Source organism: Haliaeetus albicilla, chromosome 19, assembly GCF_947461875.1.
Source record: "Haliaeetus albicilla chromosome 19, bHalAlb1.1, whole genome shotgun sequence".
Lineage (NCBI taxonomy): Eukaryota > Metazoa > Chordata > Aves > Accipitriformes > Accipitridae > Haliaeetus > Haliaeetus albicilla.
Genome location: NC_091501.1, coordinates 4954332 through 4977834, shown reverse-complemented (window position 1 = coordinate 4977834; position 23503 = coordinate 4954332). Strand labels below are relative to the sequence as shown.

General features: G+C 49.5%; 1 protein-coding gene across 4 annotated transcripts in view; it reads left to right on the top strand.

Annotated features, from left to right (window-relative positions):
• Window positions 1-2858: 2858 nt before the first annotated feature.
• The window catches only part of ABTB3 (ankyrin repeat and BTB domain containing 3), a 188791-nt gene continuing 168146 nt past the window's right edge, over window positions 2859-23503 (top strand). For 3 of the 4 annotated variants that reach the window (XM_069807377.1, XM_069807378.1, XM_069807376.1), the window contains exon 1: window positions 2859-4098. In XM_069807377.1, the coding sequence (XP_069663478.1) occupies window positions 3126-4098 (973 nt within the window). In that variant the 5' untranslated portion in view covers window positions 2859-3125. The remainder of the gene's footprint in view (window positions 4099-23503) is intronic. The other variant, XM_069807379.1, reaches the window with a different exon arrangement.

Genomic DNA, 23503 nt, shown 5'->3' with positions numbered 1-23503 from the left:
CTGTAAGGAAAATTGATGTCCATGTCTCCAACAAGGTGAAAATTGTTCCCCCCCACCCTAGCCTTTGACATATAAAGGCACTTTGTTTTCTGCAGTGGATGTTTTTGTCTAATAGGCAAATGACCCTGGCTGTAAGGCCTGCAGAGTGGGGTACAGCTGCAGACACCTGCCTTTCAGCCCAGGGCAGGAGAGGTGTGGTGCCCTTTCTGGATTAAAGCTGAGGACTGTCGCCAGAGCTCACCCCATGCAGGCACCGGACATGTTGCAGGGGTGTGTTTCCCTCCAAACTGTTTGATCCCGTCGTTTCCCTCCGAGCTGTTTGATCCCCACTTTTCCCAGGTGGTTTCAAGAACGAAGTCACCCTGTCTCAGGAGAACTTTCAGATGTCCTTCCAAATCACACTGAAGCTGGCTTTGGGATGCAACAGCCGGGATACCCGCACCTGGACAGGCAAGATCCTTCAGGTGCCAAAAGATCACCGGAGATCCAGTATGGCCATTCTGTACTGATTTGAAATTCCAGCCCTTTCAACGAGAAGGTAATTAGTCTTCTGAAGAAGGTAATTAGTCTTCTGAAGAAATGAGTCAAAAGCTCTTGCTGCCACTTTCGAAAGTTTAAACCAGCCTGGTGCTGCTGACATGCCTTTGGTGTGTCCAAGTGTCGCAATGTCTTCCGAACTGGTACCGTGACCAGGAATCAAATGGCCATGTGTGAGGTGATCCACATCTCGTCACGACTACAAAATCTCTTGTAAGGCCCCATATTTTGCTTTCCGAATTAAAACACCCCACCACCACCACCCTCTTTTGAAGTACAAACTGGCTCTGAGCTCTGAGTCAGCAATATGAATGCCTGAGTCTGTGCGCAGCCTGAGAGAACCGTCCACTTCTCATTTCTCTTGTTCATCTCAATCCATGATTAATGCTGTAGCCTAGAAATGATGTAATACCTGAAGCACCATTTTTTACAAAGGCTGATGAACGAACCACCCAGTTCACTTGTTCCATCCTCCCTGGACACCCACCTTGTGTCTCTGTGAAGCCCAACAAACAGTTTACTAGAAAACCTCCCAAACTTGGACTTTCCCTGAGTTTGACCTGCTGTCACCTGTGCTCAGCGCAAGCAGTTGTGGCACTTTGTGAAAGTGTAGAGACAGAGTCAGGTGAATGGAGTTTGTTAGAAAAATAACTGTCCCGAGGAGTTCCGTCCTGGTGGTGCCTGCCTTATACCAAATGGAAGTGTGAATTTCAAACAGCCTCTGCACTGAAGTGCTGAAGACACCAGAGGGCTCTACTGTGAGACATACGGCTGGATCGCCACAAAGTCCATAGGATTTTGCTCTCAAGATACGCTCTCATTTTTGATGATCCCCCCACCCAAAGACTAGCTCCTGCTGGCAGCGTGCCCTCACCTTCTTACTTGCAGCACGACAGTGGCTCTAGCTGAGGTTCCTCCTGTCCTCAGTTCTGCTATTTTTTATCAGGATATGGTGGCGTTTAGGATTTCTGTGGAAACCTATTGTGCATAGTGTGTCTTGTGGATGGACCAAGGCTATGCTGAGAAACCAGTTTCTGACAGCACTTGACTTCATTTGGAAGGCAACCCCCTCTCCGTGTTTTCAGTGGTGTCATAGTTTTCCCCAACCTGTTTGACAAATGAGCCTACCTGTAGTTGCGTTCGTGCCTTTCCTGTAGGAAGTTTATGTTGAAGGATCGCCAGGCTTCGCTCGCTTGGACAGGGAAATCTCTTACATGACTCGCCTTGTCTGCTCAAGAATTTTGGCCGCCTCTGTTGGCCTGATAGAGAAATGTGTTTGCTAGGCTTTTATCCTTAAAGGGATAGAATTTTGCTGGCATTTTACACTTAAAAGGATATAACATTTCTTCAAAACCAGAATGCACAAGCGCATACATTCTCAGTCTGTTGCCTGGGATATTAGCCGGGCAACTCCTAATAACGCTAAAGCCTAGCAATGTAAGATTAAAGTACGTTAGTCGGGGATAAATTGTCTGTATATCGCACAAGAAATCTTAATGTGCGTAGGAAACGCACCGTAAGCCCAATACCAGTCTTGCTTGGCAAAGCCTTTGTGACACTTAGGGCGTTAATTTCGAGAACGTCCGAGGGCTTTATTGTACTTGTTTTGATCATTTGGAAACTGCTCTTCCTGACTCGAGTGATGCCTCGGTTTCAAAACATCTTGACATGCTTTTTGTGAGTGTGCCTGTGCTCCCTCTCATCCGTTTACAGCAACATCAGGAAACCGCTGGTGCGAAGAAACCAGTGAGGGCCGGAGCGGGACTCCAGTTCGTGGAACGCTGGTGGCGGACGTCACAGAGACAGCCCTCACACCTTGCCGTTCCCAGCCGGGAGGGACAGCGGACACGGTAGGCCCCACTCCTCCCCCCCGAGCCTCGCCCCGCACCCGCCCGCCAGCGGTACCGCTGGGCCAGCGCCGGATTAACGCGTCTTCGTCTCGCAGCGGGCGAAATCCGCGCCTTCGGGACGGGACGGCGGGGGTCCCGCCCGGGGCGGGGGGACACGGGACGCGACCCCCGCGGGACCGGGACGGGCCGGGGACGGCGGCGGCCGCGGAGCAGCGCGGGGCGGGACCGCTCCCCCCACCCCCGCCCCGCCGCCCCTCGGCTGCGCGGTGCGGTGCGGTGCTGCGCTCCGCGCCCCGCGGAGGCGAGGGAGGGGCGGGGCCGCCAGTGGCAGAGCACCGCCCCGTTGGCCGCCGGCCGCGGCGCTTTGCATATCCCCGCCCCTCCCTCGCAGCCCCATTGGACGCGAGACGGAGGTGCTTTGCATAGCCCCGCCCTTCCCTCCCTCCCTCCCCGCGCCGCCTGGCCGGCGCTGCGCTGCGGTGCGGTGTCGGGCCGGCGGCGCGGCGCAGTGCAGGAGCCGGAGCCGGAGCCGGACCGGGAGCGCGGCCGCGGCCGGGCGCGGGCAGCACCGCCGCTTCGCTGGCGTCTGGCGGAGCGGGGCGGCGGCACCAGCAGCAGCAGCAGCAGCAGCAGCAGCAGCAGCAGACTGCGGCCGGCGGGTCTTGCCGCGCCCCCTCGCTGTTCTCTCCCTCCCTCCCCCCCCGCCCGGGTCCCGCGGGTGCAGCATGAAGTGCAGCGATGGCCCGGAGAGGTAAGACGGCGGTGAGGACGCTGGAAGACCTGACGCTGGACTCCGGGTATGGTGGCGCGGCGGACTCGGTGCGCTCCTCCAACTTGTCGCTGTGCTGCTCGGATTCGCACCCCGCGTACCCCTATGGAGGAAGCTGCTGGCCGCACCTAACTGACTCCATGCACAGTCGGCACAACAGCTTCGACACCGTCAACACCGTCCTAGCGGAAGACTCCGAGGTGCTGGACTGCGCGGGGCAGCAGTGCTCCCGGCTCCTGCCCGACCTTGAGGAGGTCCCCTGGAGCCTGGAGGAGGTGGAGGCGCTGCTGCTGCCGCCGCCGCCGCGCCGGGAGCCGCGGGCGCCGGGCACCGCCGCCGCCAGCCCCGGGAGCCGGGATGCGGCGGCGCGGCTCTCGACGCTGGTGAGCCGGGCGCTGGTGCGCATCGCCCGGGAGGCGCAGCGGCTGAGCCTCCGCTTCGCCAAGTGCACCAAGCACGAGGTGAGGAGCGCCATGGAGATCGTCCTGGGCTGGACGCTGGCCGCCCGCTGCACGGCGGCCGCCCTCGGCGCCCTCTCCCTCTACAACATGAGCGGCAGCGGCGGCGACCGCTTCAGCCGCGGCAAATCGGCCCGCTGCGGGCTGGCCTTCTCCGTGGGCAAGTTCTACCGCTGGATGGTGGACAGCCGCGTGGCCCTGCGCATCCACGAGCACGCCGCCATCTACCTCACCGCCGGCACCGAGAGCCTTTTCCGCGACATCCACGCAAGGGTGCTGGCCGGCCCCGCCGCCCCGCTCCCACCGCCCGGTCGCCCCCCGACCGCCGCCGCCGCCGGCCCGGCCGAGAAGGAGAAGGAGAAAGAAGGCGGCGAGGCGCCCCGCTTCACTCTGGAGGCGTTGGAGCAGACGGTCAACAACGACCCCGAGCTCTGGGGTTTGCTCCAGCCCTACCAGCACCTCATCTGCGGCAAGAACGCCAGCGGTGAGTACGGCAGCCCACCACCTGTTGCGCCGGGGCGGGGACCCCCCCCCCCCCGTCTGTCCGTCCGTCTGTCCGTCCGTCCGTCCTTCCCTCCGGGCGCCGGCCGGGCCGCGGCACCTGCCGCCGGGGAGGGAGGAGGGGGCAGCGCCGGGGGGTTTTGCCCCTTCCCGGCGGTGCCCGGCCCGGAGAGCGGGGCGGGAACTGCTGAGCATCCCCGGCTGGGTCTGCCCTGGGGGGGTGGGGGGTGCAGGGGTGTCGGCGAGGGCCGGGTGATACAGACGGCGTTCGGAGCTTCAATTTTCCACAGGAAATGGCAGAAGCGCAGCTGAAGCGCTCGCAAGCGAGAGCAAACTTTGTTACATATGCAGTGGTTTGGCCAGAGATTGCGTGGTTGGCGCTGAAATGCAGTCTTTCTGGACAGATTTCATTCATGTTGCTGCTTGTTTACCCGGAGCTTGACACAGATGCAACACGGTGATGCATCAACTTCCTGGGGATTGTTATTTTTTTTTCTCTTCCTTGCTTTTTTGAACGGAGAGTCCAATATTTTTAATGAGTACAGCAGGATCCCAAAGTTGACGTTTCTTATTTCAGCTCCCTCTGTTTGCCAGGGAAGGGAAAATGGAACGAGCCGCGTCTCGGGGGAGTTGGAGTTGCAATCGGGTGGTTTTCTCCTGCCTTCTCCTAAGCGTGCACAGGCACATGCGAACACTTTTATTAAGCTTACATACAAAATACCTGTCAAGCTGAGATGCAAATATTGAGGGGGGGGGGGCGGAACTGGGAGAACAAGGATAACTGGAAGCCTAGATCAGGTCTACAGATAAGCCCTGTTAAGTTATTATAGCCACAGAGGATGCATTACAGCTAATTATCTATTGTGTTAAGACACCTTCTCTCCCATAAGAGACCCAGAGGAGGATGCCAAGCAGGAGCAAAAGAAAGGGGCAAATTCTCCTCCCCGGTGTAAATAGATGCGGCTCCGTTCTGTTCCTCTGGCGGTTTTGCTCCAGCCCTGGATGGTCCTCCCCAGAGGCTCTGCTGAACCTCCCCTCGAAAGGCATCTGCTGTCGGGGCATGTGTTGCAGGACCCTTGCGCTTTATTCTAGCGCTGTTGCAGGAAGGCATGTCTTCCCCAGGAGTGCCACCGTTGTTTTTTTCCTCGAGTCCTGGTACTGTGCCTGTAGGTTTCAGATGGCACTGTGTTGCGTTTCTGACATTGCAGCACTGGCTGTGCAGGCTCCTACTGAGCCTTTCATTTTGTTTTGCGGCTCTCTCCTAACTCCCTCTGTTATCAGCTTGGGGGATTTAAATGAACTTCATTCTGACCCTCATTTATCTCCTTTCCAGGGACATGATTCAGAGTGTTCGTCTCCATTTTGTTGTAGCTTTACCTGGCGCAAATCTCCTTGGTAGCTCACTCCTGACTCGAGCAAATGGCATTTTTCTGAGATGTTCGAATCAGACCCTAGCAAGTTGTCCATTTTGTTTTGCCTCTCTCCCTGTGTCATTATGCTTTCTATACAAATGACTGTAATGTTGGTTTGCTTTTTAGCATCTTGTAATACGTAGTCTGGCATCCTGTTATATATATTCAGAGTTACAGGTGCAAACAAGAGTCAGGCCTTCTTGTAATAAAAGCCATTTTTTATTGCTGTTTACGTTTATTTAGATTTAATCCATGGACACGTTGCATGCTCTTAAGTACTTTCATGGCAACTAAAACAGCCATTATAAACCATTAAACACATCAGCCTGTTTCTTCACCAGTGAGATATGTATCTGTTTATACAGTCCTCACCATTTTGATGTCTGAGTGCTCCGTGGTTGGTTGCAAATGTTTCCTTCTCAGGCACTTAAAAGGTGGGGAAATCTGATGTGAGAGATTATTTGACGTGCTCAAAACTATTTGGGCAATCTGTGGTAGGAGGCTAGGACTGCTAGAAGCTACGTCTCTATGTAGTGGCATAACCACAAGTTCATCCTTCCTCTGTACTCAGTGCTTGGAACACCGTGATAAAGCAACTTAACAGGTAGTAGACTTCTCCTCACATCTCTCTGCACTACTCCAGGAGAAGAGACAGGTCTTGTAGTCTGGAGTTTCGATAAATTGGGGTGCCATTCCCCAGCTGGGTGGCACGTGGACACACAGGCACTGAAATCGGTGGGTTTGGTCCATCAGACGTGGATGAGCAGCGGTGGCGGGGTCCTTTCTGGAGGTACCATGGCAATATGATTCGATTGAAGCGGAGAGAAAGGAAAGCAGCGCAAAAGCAGACCCCCTAGCAGTACCTCATCTGCAGGCAGTTTTTTGGGGGCAAGAGATGGTGTCTCTCTGGCAGGCAAAATGCCACACCTTTAAAAATTTTCCAGGCTAAATTCAACACCTTAAATTCTATCTGGACAGTGAAACAGGGAACCCGTGAAGATCATGGGATGCAAGTATGTGAGGAACATGAGTTCGTGCGTGACGTAGTCCGAGATTGCTCTAATATTGTTTGTGACCACGAGTGTTGGGGAAGATGGTCTGAGGATCTGCAAGACAGAAACCAGCCTTTCAGGGCTTCCCTGTCAGCTGTGCAGAGCGTTTAGTGGTTTCAGCTGAGGTTTTTTTAGCCTGGTGTTATACCCAGTCATCTTGGAAGCTGCTGAATAAGATCAGTATTGCAAGATAACCTTCTCCTTCCTGTAAATGATGGTCATGTGCCTTCAGACAAAAGGTGTCTGAGCCGGTTCTTTCGGTGGGCGCTTCAGCCTGCTGGGCTTGTCTCGGGTACGTCTGGCCTGAACTCGGAGAGCTGCCTCGACAGGAGCCCCGCTCTCCAACAGGTGCCCGCGCATTCCTCGTGTGGGGTTGAAGGCACGTGGATGAAGGCGGTGGCAGTCCTTCGTGGCCTGCTGCCTGCAACACGCATCTCCTTGATAAGCCTTTTAATAACCCCTTGTGTGGGACGCAGGTAGGGATGACAAAGGAGCAGCAGGCAGTGGCGTCGGGAGCAAGTTGCTGGAGTATGCCAGCAGCTGCTGGCATCTTGGCTGAGCTTATCCCAGTTACTATATCAGAAAGAATAGACCTTAAAAGCACTCTGAGGTAGTAATATTCCCCCCCCCCCCCCGCACAACCAGAATTTTAATGTCATGGTTGAATGAAAATTAAAAACTTTACGTTTGGGATTTCATTGGCGCTCAAATGTTTCAATTACGAGCTCCATCTGAACAGCACAGTACACATTTTACATCCTATAACAGTCGCGCCGAGTGTTATTTCCCTTGAAATAGTGGGAGCAAAATATTGTGTACTCAATGAAAGGCAGTAAAAGCTGGCACCTCTGTGGTTTAAGTGGTATTATTTTCATTTCTTTATTGCTCATCAAACCCCTACTTTTAGGCCAGATCTGAGAGCTGCTTTGAGATGACTGGGAAGTTTCCCCAGGTCTTGGATCCAGCGCAAATCACAGGAGTAAGTCCACATATTCCATTTTCACAGGGGATGCCTGGATGGCAGGTCCAAGGAGCTCAAAGTCACCTATGGTGTATTATAAAGGTTCTCTTTTACCAGGTGGAGGAATTGGACAAGACTTAGATTAATCAAGAGTTTAGAAAATGTTTTCTTCCTGTTTCAGTCTGGGGGGGGTCTCCTTATCTTACGTGGCAGGACTCATGGTGGGAAGGGCAGAGGCCGTGAGGGAGACAGCCAGAGGAGGTTTCTGCGGAGCAGCCGGCGTGCACAACTCTGCCTTGTCTGTTTGTGTACAGCTACTAAAAATAGTTATTTGGAACCCAACTGTGTCCCTGTGGTTTCTTCCTATTCTTAATATTATTTAGAGAGGAAGACACAACAACTAGGAAGAAACCCAGGATTAGGTCAGGCTTGGCTGACACGTGTCAGCTAACCTCAGTTTAACCTCAGCCTCTTCTCCTGATCCAGGCAAACTAGAGGGACTCCAAGCAAATGAGCACTACCAATATATTAGCACAGCTTAACCAAATCAGTTAATGCTTTTAAGTTCTGATACATATGTATATATTCATGTGTGTATATAGAGCCCATACCCTTCCTTTACTGGCGAGCATACTGTTATCTGTTTGTTACTTCTCTGCTTTCTATGGTAATTGAACCATTCAAGATGCTATTACGGCTTTAGGAGCAACATAAAAATCAATCTAAAACTTATTTCAGCTAGGATGATCGAGGAATATTTGGGCACAAAATGGAATTTCATGCCTTTTTCCTGGGCTTTTTTTAACTGCAGTTTCAAGAACATCCTTTCCCCGCCCCCATTATATTTCAATCGTATTTTTCGCTGGTAAAAAAAAAAAATTCGAATACAGTTTGAAGTTGCACCTGTATGTTACACTTGGAGGTCTTTGCTGTTATGTTTTTTCCCATCTGCTCCTGGGCGCTAGAGTCCCTTGCCCGGAGGTTGACATGAGTAGCGGTGCAACAAATGATGTGTATTTTTGCCCAATTCTCTTACCTGACAACCTCCCAAGCAAACTTCCACAGCCTCTCTGAACAAGTTGTGAATTTGTCCCCTCTCCAAATGGGAGGGAGAGTCGCCCACCCAAAGGGCAGAAGGTTGTGCCTGATCGTGGCTTGTGGCCACCAGCGCTGGTGGGAGCTGGGATGGCAATGGGGAAACCGTGTTCCTTCCCTGGAATGGGGTGGGTTGCTTCAATACCCGGTGTTGGCAGGAGCGGGACAGATGGACGTTCCATGTGTGTGTGCGGGTTGCAGACCTCCATTGCCTTGTGAGGGTTGAGAAAGAGCGATGGTGGGTCTGGGAGGTAGAGAGCCAGTAGGAGGTTGTGGTTTGACTGACTGGCTGATGAAGGTTTGTTTCCCCCTGGACATTTTTATTCATATAATTTGTTTCAGTTATGAGTATAATGAGAAAAAAAAATATCCCAGAAATATCAGAGTAATCATAAAGCTGATGTATGCCAATATGATCATTCCCTTTGTCACGTTGGAAAGTATCTTAATAGCAGTTACAGCCATGGCCACGCTAGGGAGTTTTAGGGGTGCAGCTACGCCGCTTGGTTCCTGATGTAAATGAGGCTTTGGAAGGATGATTGGGAAATATGATTGTATATACAAGGGGCGTGTTAGGGGAATAACAGCATAATTATAGCAGTATATTGGGTTCCTGACTTTTTCACTGAACGCCAACAGGCTTCATGTAGCCTTTCAGCCCTCCTGTGAGCTGACACAAGGTGCAGGTGAGCATTAGGGACAACTTTGCACCTTTCCCTAACACTACTGCAGATGATCTCTCTTTCACTCAAAGTTACTTTGAGTGAAAAAGGCACCGTGGTTAACATGTTGGCGTTTGTGCAGTGCGTATCAAACCCAGCTGTTGGTTATCAGTCGGAAATCTCCCACGTTGTCTGGGGTAAATAACCAGTGATGCACCAGCTGGGGACACCTGCAGCCTGAGCCTTTTCTCCCTTGTCCTGGACAGGGACCAAGTTCTCCTCTCTCAGAAGTTAGAGGAAAGCTTTATGGTCTTCCCCCCACTTTACCCCCAGTGACGGTGTGAAAGGAGAAAGCCGCACTCGATTAGATGACACCAGAGAAGAGAGCTGTTTCCTGGAGCGCGTGGGTGCCGGGAATTAAATCATCCGCCCGGAGTAATTTCCTCTGGCCAACGCTTAGTGCAAAAAGAGCAGGGGCTGCTTTCAGACGCCTCACCGAAACTAGCAGCTTCCACCCAAAATAGCTCTGCTGCTGGCCCAGTAGAGGCTGTACAGAAAAACCAAGGAGGGGATGGATGAGGGAGTTCATCGCCGGGACGTGCGCTCTCGCTGCGGGGGTGAGGAGTAGCAGCGCTGCCGCCGTTTGCGTCCCCGAGCAGGTTGGCTTTCTGCGCGCTCGCAGGGGCCGAGGCGGATGCTTGGAGCCCAGTGGACAGCGGTCTGCTCCCGTTATCTCCTTTAACACCAACTATTAGCATTAGCTGCTGGGCAGAGAAATGAGCAGCTGCTCGGCATCGTGGGCTGATTTTTTTTTTTTTTTCCAGTGCTTTCGTCTCCCAAATCTCCTGTATGATCTTCATGGAGTGCATCATTGCCTGCTCGCTTTTCCAGTCTCCTCCCAGTTTCAAGACTTTGCTGCTGCCTCTCTCAGTCTCCCAGGCTGGGCTGTCAGTCCCTCTGTCCCAGCGCTCCCACCCGTGGCTCTGTCTGCAGGGTGTTTTCCTTTGCGCCAGGCGTAGGAGGCTTCAGTAAGGTGTAAGGAAAATTAGGGACTTTTTTCTTCCTCTGCTCTTGTCCTTGTTTTCTTCCTGACCAAAAGCAACTTAACTGCACCAGCTCCGTATAAATCTGTAATTATAATTGTTATGCACCTGCTAAGTATTTTAAAGATTTTAAAGGACATACAGATGGAGTCAAAATTTTCCCAGAGCTTGTGTGGCCAGCTTAACCTCTGGTTACTTTGCCAGAGGTGTTCAGTTGGACAGCCTGAAAAAAACACAGACATTAGAGGACTACGCCAGCCAAATGGGGCTCTTGATCTGTCCTTGCTTTCAGGGATTTCCTACAACAAAGGGTTTCTATCAGTGGGCTCAGCGTGGCCACATTTGTCTGTCAGCACATAAGCTTCCCATTTTCCCAGAAGGTAATACAGCAATCCTGCTGTTGTAGGCTGTGAGGAGATATGATCTGGTGGTCAGTCCCTCCTTTTGCTTTCCATAAAGCTGCATCTCTCTCCTGTAAAAACAGAAGAGAGGAGGCCACTGATCAGGTGAAATGAGTGGGTAAGAAGGCAGCTGTGGGCTCATTTTGATGGCAGGAGTGAGGGGTAATGTTTCTGGGAGCAGCTGAAGAACAAGGAGATGTTGTTGGTGTGGATCAGTTCAGCAGCATGGATGGGGCGCAGGCACTTACGCCGATACCTTGCTGAGGCTGCAGAGGCTTGTCTCGGTTATTTTAATTAATTTAACCTGTTACACTGAACTGATGCTTTTGAATCATCACACTCCCTTACCATGGCAGTTTGTGGGTGAGGAAGAAGTTGCACACCGTGGCTCGTGGGACGAGACCATTTTCTTGGGCTCCGTTCAAGTGGTGCCTGTCATCTTGATGGTATTTTATTCTCTTCCTTGATTCCTACACTCAGTTCATAGTAAACAGTACCTTTTTTTGGTGTAATTGTTCCTGGAAACAATTGTTCCAGGAGGTGTCATAATATGGTACTGTAAGAGGGCTGTTGGCATCCTGCAGTAAATACATGGACCAGCTTGGGGGCTGAGGAGGTGCTTGGGACACTTGCATTGTACCACAGGGATTCTCTTGGCTCATCACTGGTAGGGAAAAGAAATTGGCTTTGCGCTGATTTAGAGTTAAACGATACCAGGTTGGTAATAGGGAATAGGGAGAAAATTAGACCACTCGTACCCACAGTCCTCAGGACAGGTGATTATGCCCCTGCTGAACCGAGCTGGCAGAGATGGGGAAGGACTTGTTCACCCCGGTTGGTTCCAGGCCATTTAAAAGCACCGTGTTAAGTGGCATCCTACTTGTTGAAAGATTGTGGTCTGGGCGGCTGTCACGCAGACCTGGTGTAAATCTACGTGCGTGGTGGTGCGTGGCTGACTGTCCGTGAGCGTAACAGATCCGCTTGGTGGGAACTTTGCTGGTGTGACACTTGGGGACGGGGCTCTTCCTACCGTTGCGCTTAAGGCAGTAATGGATGTTGATACTGGGATCTTTCAAAAGATATGTGGAAGCACAAGAGATGGGTATAAGCTCTTTTTCCGCGGTGTTCTAAGGCAGCTGAAAGCGAAAGTGCAGGGAGGGATCAGCGCTGCGGGATGTGTGGGAGGCGGGATGCTCGCCAGGAGATAGAAGTGCACGGAGGTGTTGCAGCCGAGCCGGGAGGGACGGGTAATACCTTTGGGTCAGCAAATTTGCAGCGTGCTCCCAGAGCCCTTACGTGGATAGATCTTGCTCATGCGAACAGCTCATGGGCTTCACGCAGCCATTAAGGTCCTGGGACAGGCTCGTGAGTGAGCAGGCGAACAGAAACCCCCGAGAAGATTAGAGAAGAGGCCTCTTCAAGGACCGGATTTCTGTCCTCGAGTGCTGTGGAGTAGCACCTGGACCTGTGAGAGTCTGAGGCTTTAAAATTAATAAAAACACCCTGCTTTTAAATTGCACTGCTATGAAATATTGCTCCCAGGTGGGGGAATTGAACAGGGCCGGGGTTGCAGCAGAGGTATGGTGAATGCATTTGCATTTTCAAGGCAGTCAAATTATTGGAGGAAACTTTGCATCCTGCAGCGTTTCGCAGTTTCTCTGGCCCCATGATAGTCTTGGATAAACACTGCTGGGCTGTAGTGCCTTTGCTAATATATTGTGTTTGGCTGTGAACGAGGAGCTAAAGTTGGGGAAGGTCGTTTTTAACTTGCAGAGGGCTGAGCGAGCCTTGCGAGCCCCTCTCCGGGATGTTATCCAGCGGGGATTTGGAAAAATAGAGGTTGTGGGGCTGTGGGCTGTATCCACTCCTCGGGCTGCAGGTCCTTCACCCCAGGAGAAGCACCTTCGCTTCTCTGTCACCTGAAAGCAGAGGATGTGGCCGGTAGCAAGGGAAGCTGCCACCGGCAAGGTGGGCCAGCTGCCCCGGGACTGACGCTGGACTCCAGCCCTTTGGTGGGAAGTGCTGCCAACAGAAAGGAGAGAGATTGCAGGGGCTGGAGTCGTTTCGGGTACCCACTGAGATGCTTTTTGTGGAGGATGCTAAGATTTTTTTGTAATACAGGGGCATTTTTTTTTGCATGCCAGCATATCACAAAAGTTAGTTTCACTGAATCATTCACTGGAAGTCTGGGTAGGTAGATTATTTTGCTCTGGGTTGCAATATAGTGAACAAAATTGCTAGGAGCTAGATGGAGGTACCTCTGATGCTGTGATGTTTATAAAATAAGGGTCTCAAAACTCAATACTTCAGAAAAATTATCCTTGTGGTACTGATGTTATTTCACTTCTCTAGTGTACCTTTTGTGTGGAGCGATGTTCCAAAGGTATTGCTAAACCCAATCCTGTAGTCCTTGCCTGGGCAACATTCCCACTGATTTTGGTGACGTGGGCAGCCCGTCAAACACCAGGACGAGCTCTCGCATTTGGTAACAAATTAAAGAAACTCCTCAGTCAAAGCTGTAGGCCCAGATTTAGTTTTGCTAAAAATAAGCTTTTTCAAAACTAGAGGTCAGTATCAGTACCTCACTGCAGGTATTTATTCCTAAGTTGAAAGTTTTTTTTCTTTTCATTGTTTTACTGATTCATGGTGTTCAACTTCAAGACCCCTCAGCGCAGCCTGTAAGCCCTCACGCTAACTGGCTAGCCTATTTCCGCTGGCCCACATAAGAAAAATCCTAAAAATAGTCCAGAAGCGTATGTTTTCAAAAGTAAATTAGATTTTTAAAATATGAGCTTCAGTTTAATTATCTGGCATGCTCTCAGTAAGGAGGAGGGCTTTCAAAATACGCAATTCCTTTAACATGGAAAAAACCTACAACCCCAAACAAGCTGTCTCTCAGTAGTTAGGACCTGCTGCTGCTCTGTTATTGTGCTTTACCTATTAAATAGTTCTTCATTATGCCACCATGCTCACAAAAAAATTGCCTTGTGCATCAGATGGTTTTGGATAGTGAAAACAGTTTGCGAGCTGAGTGAATGCAGGGGCAGGCACCAGCAATGTGCAGACTATTTTTAATGAAAAATTCCCACCTGTGTGAATGCATGTGATGCCTTGCCTTCCATCTTAAAGAGCACGTTTGGTGAACCACGGGTAAGACAAGCAGGAGTAATTTCAAGTATTTTACAGGTTTAAATGTAGGAATGAGATAAACACCTCTCTAATGCAAAGGTTGCTGAACTTATGTAGCAATGTTCTTGCAGCTGAAAGCTGGGAGCCAAGGTAGGTAAGTCGGCGACGCTGTCTGTCTGACATACATCAGCAGTTAAACTGTGGTGGCTGAATGCTTCTAAAGCAAGATTAAATACAACGAGAGAAAGATACCCTAGCCAAAGCTTATTCCCTCTTAAGCATACAGATAATCTAATTGATTTTCAGGAAAGATATGGGCTGTCACCTCTCTTCAGCACATAGAAACTGCGTATGCGTGGGATAATTGGCAGGTTTTATAAGGAGACCTGTGGTGATGGGAGCCATCAAACCGCCACAGCAGATGGGGATGCTGATGTCTGCCGGCTCTGCCTCCTCGCCACTGACCAGGGGTGTCATGGGGAGAGAAGGGCTCGAGACAGAGCTTGGGGTTGTGGAGAGACTCGGCAGTTATCAGATGGGTGGGAAAACACCGCCTTATCAGGGCTGGTGAGGTTCTATCCAGACACCTTTAATTACAGACTGTGTCGGTGTGAGGCTGGAGCTGGTGAGTCACAAAGCGTTTTCTAAGGTTTTGGGCTGGCACTGGATGCTCAGGCGTTGGCCGCTATTGCGGGTGACTCCTCTTTCATTCCGAGCGAGGAGGCGCAGCCGTGGCAGGGTTTTCCTTTGGAAAGGACCCTGCCACCCTTACCCCTGCCTTTGTCACCTGGAGATTAGATGGCTGGGATTTGCCCAACCTAGGGCTATGCTTTGGGACTCCCTGGGAGTTTACCTGGAACGCTGCTGCCTGCTTAATAGCTGCTTCTCATGCAAACAGTGCAAACACACCCAAACTACAAAACTGGCTACAAAGCTGGTTGCTGAGCAGAGTTAGACCTGTACTGTCAAAAGGAGCTGTGAGGCCCACGGGCAGCTTGTGCAATCCGTGTTGCATACTCCCGACAGTGCTGCCGAGACATCCCTGGCTGGAGTGAGAAAGTGTTGTGGGCACACTGGGGTCTTTAGGGGTGGGATTCACACTGTTCGTGGTCTGGTAGGGTCTCGAGTTGGATGCGCCCCTGGGAAAACATCTATTTTGGGGGGTAAGGACAGCGGTTAAGGGAAGAGATGTTGAGAAAACGAGGACTTCTAAGTTTACTTCTCCCCTTGACTGTGGCTTGAGGAGCATCACAGGGACGAGTTCTGATCTTGTTCCCCGTGAAGGCTCGCAGTGCTGCTGGCATTGCACTGATAGACTGAAATAGTTGTTGATATTTAAACACATGAGTGTTGGCCGTGGCATAAGGAAAAATGAGAACAATTCAGCACCCCCATAAAACATCCTCTGAGCCTGGAGTAATTAGTTCAGTTTCGGTAGCCTCATTTCCAGAAAGAGAAAGAATAGAGCAAATAGCAGAAAAGATAATGAAAGTCGGGGGGCCCAAGGGGAATATTTTGGTACGGCGATAGTCAACCGGAGTGGCGTTATTTGGTCCAGAAGGAAGGCACCCAGGGGAAGCTGGGATTGCACTGTGCAAGAGAGTGAGAGGCAAAGCGGGAACTGATCAGCCGCCTAATTTTTTTGCAGACAGCCAGGATGCGAGAAGATTAAATGAAACCGAAAGAGAGTAAATTTAAAATAACTCTGAAGAGCCCTTTCCTTTTTGCAAGGTACTGGGGGTTTGTGGAGCTGAATACTGCAGGGAGTGACTGGGAAACAATGTGCTGGGGTTATGCACATGAAGGAGACTGTTTCTAAAGATTATATTAATATTCTGTTTGATATTAATAATTGCAGAGGAAGTACTGTTTCATATTTTAGCCCAAGCTTCGCTTGGACAGCCTTCCCAGGCATTGCACAAGAGGTGGCGGGCGTTCCTGGCCTTTCTCTGTGCTGCAGAACCATTGCTGCTGACTGGGCGCTCTGCAAACAGACGTTCCTTCCTGCAGTATTGTTCACACGAATAAACTTCATTCCTTTCCGTAGTCCTGTGAGTGAGTAAGAGCCACAGGACCGAATGATCTACTGTTCTGAGCTCCTTTCGTGATAACTTCTCTAGGTTTCCTAATGCAATTTCGACACGGGCAAATCTTCCTTCCCTGGCTTTCAGATGTGCTCTCCACGTTAGGAGTGGTGACCTTCTAGATGTAGCTGCTTTTTCCCCCCCTTAACTTCAAAGAAGTTCAGTATTTACGTAAGCGGCTTGCTAATTTACTGCGTTCTGGCTTAATCTCTCGAATGCCTTTCTGAAAATAGTCTGTCCAGATGAGGTAAAAATACTCACTGTCAAAGCAGAGTATTTAGAAATAGCTGTAATTTTGAGTTATATCAAGTAGAAACCCAAGCATTTGCATTTGATTAAGGACAGGTGTTTAACTTTTTGCACAGCTGTTTTTTGGGTTGTTAACTGGAATTTTTGACCTACTGCCCCCCCCCCCCCCGCAATCTGGCATCAGTGCTATAGCACTGTGAACTTGGTGTTCAGTAGAAAGAAGGATGCAAAGCACTGTTTCATTACACCAGACTGTTGCATCAATAATGTAGTAACGTAATGTCTTGGAGGGAAAATAATGGGCTCTAATGATGTAACCAGTGTGTTTACTGATACTGTAGCACAATTAATTGTGGCTTTCTTGGAATTAAGTGCTGCAAACAATTTCTGTTAAAAGTGGATGCAGGGCATTTGAGCTTAACCTCCTCCCTGCAAGGAGGCCGGTAGCCTTACCCCATTCCCTTGGGACAATCCACAGAAAAATAAAAACGGGGCTTGTCAATTGAAGATGATGGGAGTGGATTTCTCCGTTCGTTGTCCAGTGGCGCGTGAGAGGCCGGTGCTCTCCTTTCTCAGGCCTGTGTTTTGTTGAGTTATTTGTTATCGTGGCCAAACCCCGGGGGTGGAGGGATGAGGAGGGCTTCATGCTTGGCTTGGGTTGATGAAAGCTTTTTCCATCTTTGCGTCATTCAGCACACTCCTGTGTCACTTCTGCAATGCCCGACAAAGGTTCAGCTTGCCGCCAGCCTTCCCTGTTGTGGGGGTAGATAGTATAGTCTCTCCTAGATCTTTTTTTTCCATAACACTCGCAGAATCGCGGTTGTCAGCGGCCATCCCCTGTGCTGTAGTCCTTGGCCAGAGTTGGTTGAAATCTACCCATGAGCTGGAAGGTTGGTGGGGAGCAGTGGAGGGAACTGTCAGGCACGTGCAACCACTTAAATCTCATTTCCTTAGAAACTAGGTAAGAAACGCAACTTCCCACTCTGGAAAGATTTTTGAGAAATGGGTCTGCGTGTGCTCATTCATATTTCTTGTAAACTCACCGAACAGTCACGCTCGTGTCACATACGACAGGCAGAGACTTACAGGAATTGCAGCTCGGGCTCCAAACACGGTGGTTTATAGGCACCCCCAAGGATCCTGATGGCTTCGGCAGGCAAAGCTCTCACTGGTTTTGTATCATTGGGCTCCAAGATGAGTCCTGCCTTTTGCTATGTATTATCGAGTGGGGGTGTCCAGAATAGGAGGGAATACGTTTCTTAAAGCACTTTATAATGCACCTTTGTCCCCCACTTTGAAACTGAACAAGATGTTTATTAAGGGATTTTAAGTGACAGTTGTCTGTTAGAAGATTTCTTTCCTGTTATGAAATGAAAGAATTCTTCAGTTTTATCTTTTAATTTGTTATAAAAGAGCCAAAATGATACATTCAATCATTTCATAACCACACACTTTCAAAACTGTATTTATCTGATCTTTTTGCTGCAGAGGATAATTGGTTTATACGAAACTAAGTATTTTCTGGTAGCGGGTTACTTGCTTTTTCACATGTATGTAGCAGCTTTGTTTTAAAAAGACTGTGCCAGGGAGAGGTCATGCTGCAGTTCATGGAAGTGACAGTGAGCCTTTAAAAAGTGGGACACTTTAGCATAGAGAAGCAGTCGCAGATATCTGTGTGATGTGAACGTGGGACTGGGACTTACTGGGAAGATTCACCATTTAATTACCCGAGAAGAGGAGCTCACCTTTTCACGGGAATTTGCTGGAATTTGGCTGGTAGCGCTTTCTGTTAATAAGCATTTACCTCATTACCTGAAGACGCTATGTACAGACAGATGTTTAGTGTACTGTGGACTACCTGTAGCCGTAAGCCCCCAAGTGCATAGCCAACTAATGATGATGGTAGACCTTCCTCCCCGGGAACAAGGGCGAGCTGCTTATGTGCTTGGGCCACAGGCCAGGCTTATTTTTTCTTATGTTCGCTACATGGATTTGGTGTCAGCTTTCTTCCAAAGAGTACAAAATCATAATTTATTTTATTTATAGAGCTGTGTGATTTATACCCTGAGATATGTCTCGGTGGTTTCAAATTACAGAGAAGCATGGAAATACTGGCTGATTTTTCCCTCACCCAGTCTATAGACTCCGAGCTGCAGGTCCAAGCCTAAAACTCAGCAGCTGGTAATGAAAGCAGAATTTAGGTTCATGGCTTCAAGTCTTGCTGTAAACCTTTCCTAAATTCCTGCTTCCTAATATCTGATGAGGACATGCTGCAATGATCTTTCTTAGGCTTATTGTTATTGTGAGATAAAGCAACTTCAGTTCCATTTAAGTCAGATATATTAAGAGGCAGATCTAGCGGCTGAAGAATGGAAAAGTTCCACTGAAGTCAATATAGCTGTGTTTATTAAAAAAAAAAAAAAAAGAAAAAACCAACCCACCAACTGAGTCTGTGACTTCTATGTACATCCTTCTGTTAATGACTGTGTTTTACTGTCGTTTCTATTCCTGGAGCATGCTTGTCAGAGAAAAACATCTCTTATATTTGAACTTTCATATAGCACTTCTCTCCTTAGACAATTTTCAGTGATACCAGCCTTTGTGTTTGAAGCGCCGCAATGTTGATGGAAGCTGTCCTTACAACACGCACACTTGAAATACCTCAAAATGAATGACTGACGGGGACATTGGCACGTAGCATGTCACGGCTTTGGCATGCCACCCATTCGCGAGGGCAGCTTAAGGGATACTATCCAGATCTAGCAAATATGCCACAGCCCGTCGCCATCAGGTTGCCCGATGCCTTCTCCTGGTGAACGCGAGCGATTCTCCGAGCGATTCTCCAGGCGATTCTCCGACAGGGAGTTGTTTCAGGCAGTCTGGCTGCCTCGGGGTGCTGGATAAGCTGTCAGCTAGTCGACAATTTGCCTCTGGTTTACATGTGTAAATGGAGCGTTGGGAAGCGCCACCTCCCTTGAGAATGCACAGATCGTGTATTTTGCGCACGTATTTTAGTGCGGGGATGTTGAGGTTTGCCGTCACCTCGCTGTTCGTGCAGGAGAGCACCGGCGGGTAGGTACAGCTGTAGCTGCTTATGGTGGTAGTCAGTTTGATGCCTCTCGTTTTGGCGTAGCATCAGCTGCCTGACTGTGGGAGCTCTTTTCCCTGACTCTTGGGAAGCTGGAAGGGATGTAAAGCAGGGGTGGGTACTGCCTTCACATATGGAAATGGCACGTCTCCTGGCATGCCTGGCCTGGCTCAGCGCCCTGTTCCAGCTCTGGGCTCTGCCAGGTGGAAACCACGCAGAGCGTCTGGGTACTCGGTGTCTCTGGGCTCCTCTTTTTCTTAGCTGCGAGTTTGCCAGGGGAGGCTGATGGGCCTGTAAGGAGATGCTCTGGTTGGCGTCTACCTTTCTGTCTCTGTTAGCACGACACCCGGCTTTAATGTCTTCAAGGACAGTATCTTGGAAGCCTGGTAGAAAGCAAAAGCTGAAGTGCTTTGACTTCTTGGTCTTCCTTGCGGAGACAGACTGCTCCTTTCAGCCCCACGCATTGAGTAGACAGTCCCTTCTGAAGCCTAGCTGTTTCCAAAGACCTGGAGCCAGAGAGGAGGGTCTCTGGAAGCTTTTCTGCTTGGAGGTGACCTTCGCTGGCAGCGCCAGCTCCTGCCTCGGCTCAGCGGTGCTGGGAGGCTGGCACGGTCCTGTGGGATGCTCTATCGGGAGGTACGTGAACTCGGAATTTTTCCGGAGACTGCAGCAGGGCCTTTGCACAGCAGCTGATCGCATTCAGAAACTCTGCACCTTTTTATGGCAGCAGAGGGAACCAGAAGGCTTAACGAGTCCTGTTGGCTCCTCCAGAAAAGGAAGGAGGGATTTATGTTGTTCTGTAGGCCTTTAAATAAAAATAATAAAAAGCCAAATATGTTTTCTGACTTGTGCAAAGTGAATGTCTAAACTCAGTGGAAACTGAGGGGAGATTTATGTGTCATCTGCTGTCCTGCAGGTACCTGAGTGATTCCTTGAGAGAAAGTAAGAGTTAAGGAAAGTGGCAAAGAAGGGCAGGTCCCTGCAGGAGTAGCAGTTACCGTGCTGTGGGAATATGGGATGTTGCCCCTTCTTTTCTTGCACGTGTGCACTGAACCTCTAAAGACACCTGGAGTCAGTATAAAATTTCAGGCAAAGACATCTATCCAGAAAAAAAATACATAGACAAGGGGGGATAACTTTGCTCTCCTGAGATGATGCCATTTGGGTGTCACGATCAATACCTGTTCCTGAAGCAAAACAAACAAGCAAACAGACTCTTCCCTTGCAATGAATCATTAAGTTTCTGGAAAGCACTTGTGCCTGTAAGGTATGTGTGTTTGCATGGCATGGAACTGAATTTGCCTGAGATTAAACGTCCGCATTTGTATTTGATTGCTTGCTGTCTCCTGTGAGGCCAAGCAGCTGGAACTGCACGTGCGTGTGGAAGAGAAAATGCATCTAGCCAAGAGCGTTGTGGAAATTAAGAGATCTGATTGACCAACTAAATGGAATTTCAGTTTTGGTTGCTCAGGAACACCGCAGTGAGTAGCTTCCATACCTGCTCAGCTCAGGACCCCCTCAAAATGTGGGTAGCAGATGTCTTAGATCATGTCTTCAGTGGGGCCAGCTGTTGATATGCCTCAAAGAAAAACAGGCAGTTGTTAGTTGCACAGGTTTAGCTAATGATATTGTGCTGCCCACATCTGAAGACCTGGCTCAGCATCCGCCTCCATGGTTTGCAAGGTGTTGATGGTACCCGAGGCACGGTGCTGCTCCACTGCCTTGCGGGGTGCCTGCTGGTCCGGCTTCAATGGGAACAGAGTCAGGCCTGTAGTAAATATAATCGTCAGCAAGTGGTGAGGGTGTGCTGTGAATCCGGAGTAATTCTGTCCTTGTGGTAGTTCAGTGACGTGCCCGTAATTGCATAAAAAAATTGATCGCAAAAATTGGTTTGTGACTTGTAAGAAAATAAAAGGGAAGCAAGAAGGAGTGAATAATGTTCCTGTGACAAAAGTGCTCGCTGAATTCAGGTGTGGAGTGAGCTCTGGAGGCTCCTTCCCCTCCTCTGTTGTGACTTTGCACCGACTGAGCTCAGTGTTTGAGAGCTTCACCAGCTATTGAGGCTGGTTGCCTCTTTTTACCCATGCGTACGCTGCAGGAAAATAGGAAGGGTGAGTTCTTAAAAAGCAGGCATTTCTGAGTGAATTGTCTTCCCAGCACCCCTCTCTTTCTTCAATGTGTAAATAGTGGAGGCGAAAGCGGTGTCAGAGCTACCAGTGGGTGAAGATGACATATAAAAGTGCTCTCCTCTGCTTGATGGTGCAGTGCATTTGACTGGAAGTGATAGCAGCAGCCGTCTCTCCTAGCACGCCCGTAGCAGTGTCCCTTCTGCCATCATTCCTCCGAAGCACGCTGCGACGTGGCCTGTGATGGTAGACACCTTCCTGACGGTGTCCAGCACTCCCAGGCTCTCTCAGGGAGCGGCTTCTTCACAAGGTTTCTGCTTTACTTCTAAATTTGGATTGTGAGGTTTCATGTAAAATCCAAAGGCTGCGGGAAGTGGTGGGGATGATTTGGTTTTTTTTGCCTGAGGCGTAACATCCAGCTTGGATGTTCCTCGACTGTCACTGTGATGCATCCTTCAAATAAATTGTTAAAACCAAAACCGCGTGTTGGGCTGGGAGGTCTAACCTCATTCCCCTTTCACCGAACGGGAGGTTGCTGGAGTGACAATGTCACATACCATGCGTGGTGCAGCATGTTACTAATTATTGCACACGGATGCAGGCAGGCCCATTCCATACATTCTCGTTTCCGTTTGTTACTAATTAGGAGTCATCGTGCTGCTGGTGGTCTCTGGTGCTCCCCACGTATCATCTGTAGGGTTGGCATCTGCCAGAAGGTGGTGTTTACTTCAAACTAGAGCTAAGCAGCCATTTCCCCCCTCCTGCTATTCCCTCAAAGTTTCAGACTTCCCTGGCTTGAAAAATGTGAAATACCTACAAGCATAGCTGTGGAGAATTACAGGTAGCCACTTTTGTTGTGAATCAGAAGCTGATGCAAAGGAAAGTTGGGAACACCAGGCTGTGCAGTACAATCCTATCAAGAATTAAGGGATGGTTAGGAAATAGAAATAGAAAGTAAGCGTGGGTATACATGGTGAATTCTTGAAGGTGACCTGTAAAGTGCTTTAAAAATGGAGTTGTCCCTTTAACAATATGCAAACAGCAACAGGAAAGGGAGCATTTAGTCACATACTTTTTTATTTTATTATTTTTTTTAAACCTCTGAAGTTCTCCGAAACTGCAGCAGCAGGCTGTCCCCGCTGTGCTGCGGTGCCCCAGAATGCTCTGATGTCCCTGGTACCCCGCTGGGTGATTGATCTACCCCATACAGGTTCTGCGCGGTGGTGATTGCATATTATGAGATGGCACAGCTTAGCATGGCCTATGATCACACTTTTTTATATCCTTTTGAGATAATATATACGGAAATGTTTTTAGAGATTGTGGAAAACTGTTGCTCTTTTTAAGCAGTATTTTTCCATCCTTCTTTCCAAATCCGTCCTTTTTCCAGTGAGTGGAGAGGTGAAACGAGTAGAGATAATTGCCTCAGCTGTATGGGCTGGCAAACCAAGTGGATGCACTCCGTAGTCTGGTATTTTAATTTCTGAGTTCCTATCAGTGCTGCTGAAAATAGTTAGCACTTTAGATGCTCTTGGTTCTGCTGCTTTGGGATGACATGAAATGTGTCTGTAGCATTTTACAGCTTTTAGCTTTTGCAGTTTGGCTTCTGATGGTCGAGTCGCCTCTGTTTTCTCTTGCTATCTCTTCTGTCTCATCCTTCAGCTGGGCTGAAGCTTGTGTTGTGTTGTGCAGGGACAGCAGAGGAGCCACAAAAGTTCTTCCCTAACTGGGACCACAAAACTTATTCTGTTAAATTGGATCTACTGAGCATGGTTGTATGGGTTAGATGTAAACTTTTAATGTGTATAATACCCGACTAGCCTGGGAAGCTAAGGGATAAAGCAAATCACTACCGCAGCACCAGTGGAAGATGTGCAAATAGTCTAGGATGAGTGTTTTTGTCTCCTCTTCCACTTACTTCTGTGCTTCCTAAACGGTTGCTGAATATGTCATGCGCCAAGTTACTTCAAAACATCATCGCACCGAGCAGCTAGTTAAAAGGAAACACACAGTGACAGTCTTGAATAAGTCCATGTACTGTCACTGGAAGATACATGCTGATAAAGGCCCAAAGTTATTAAAACCA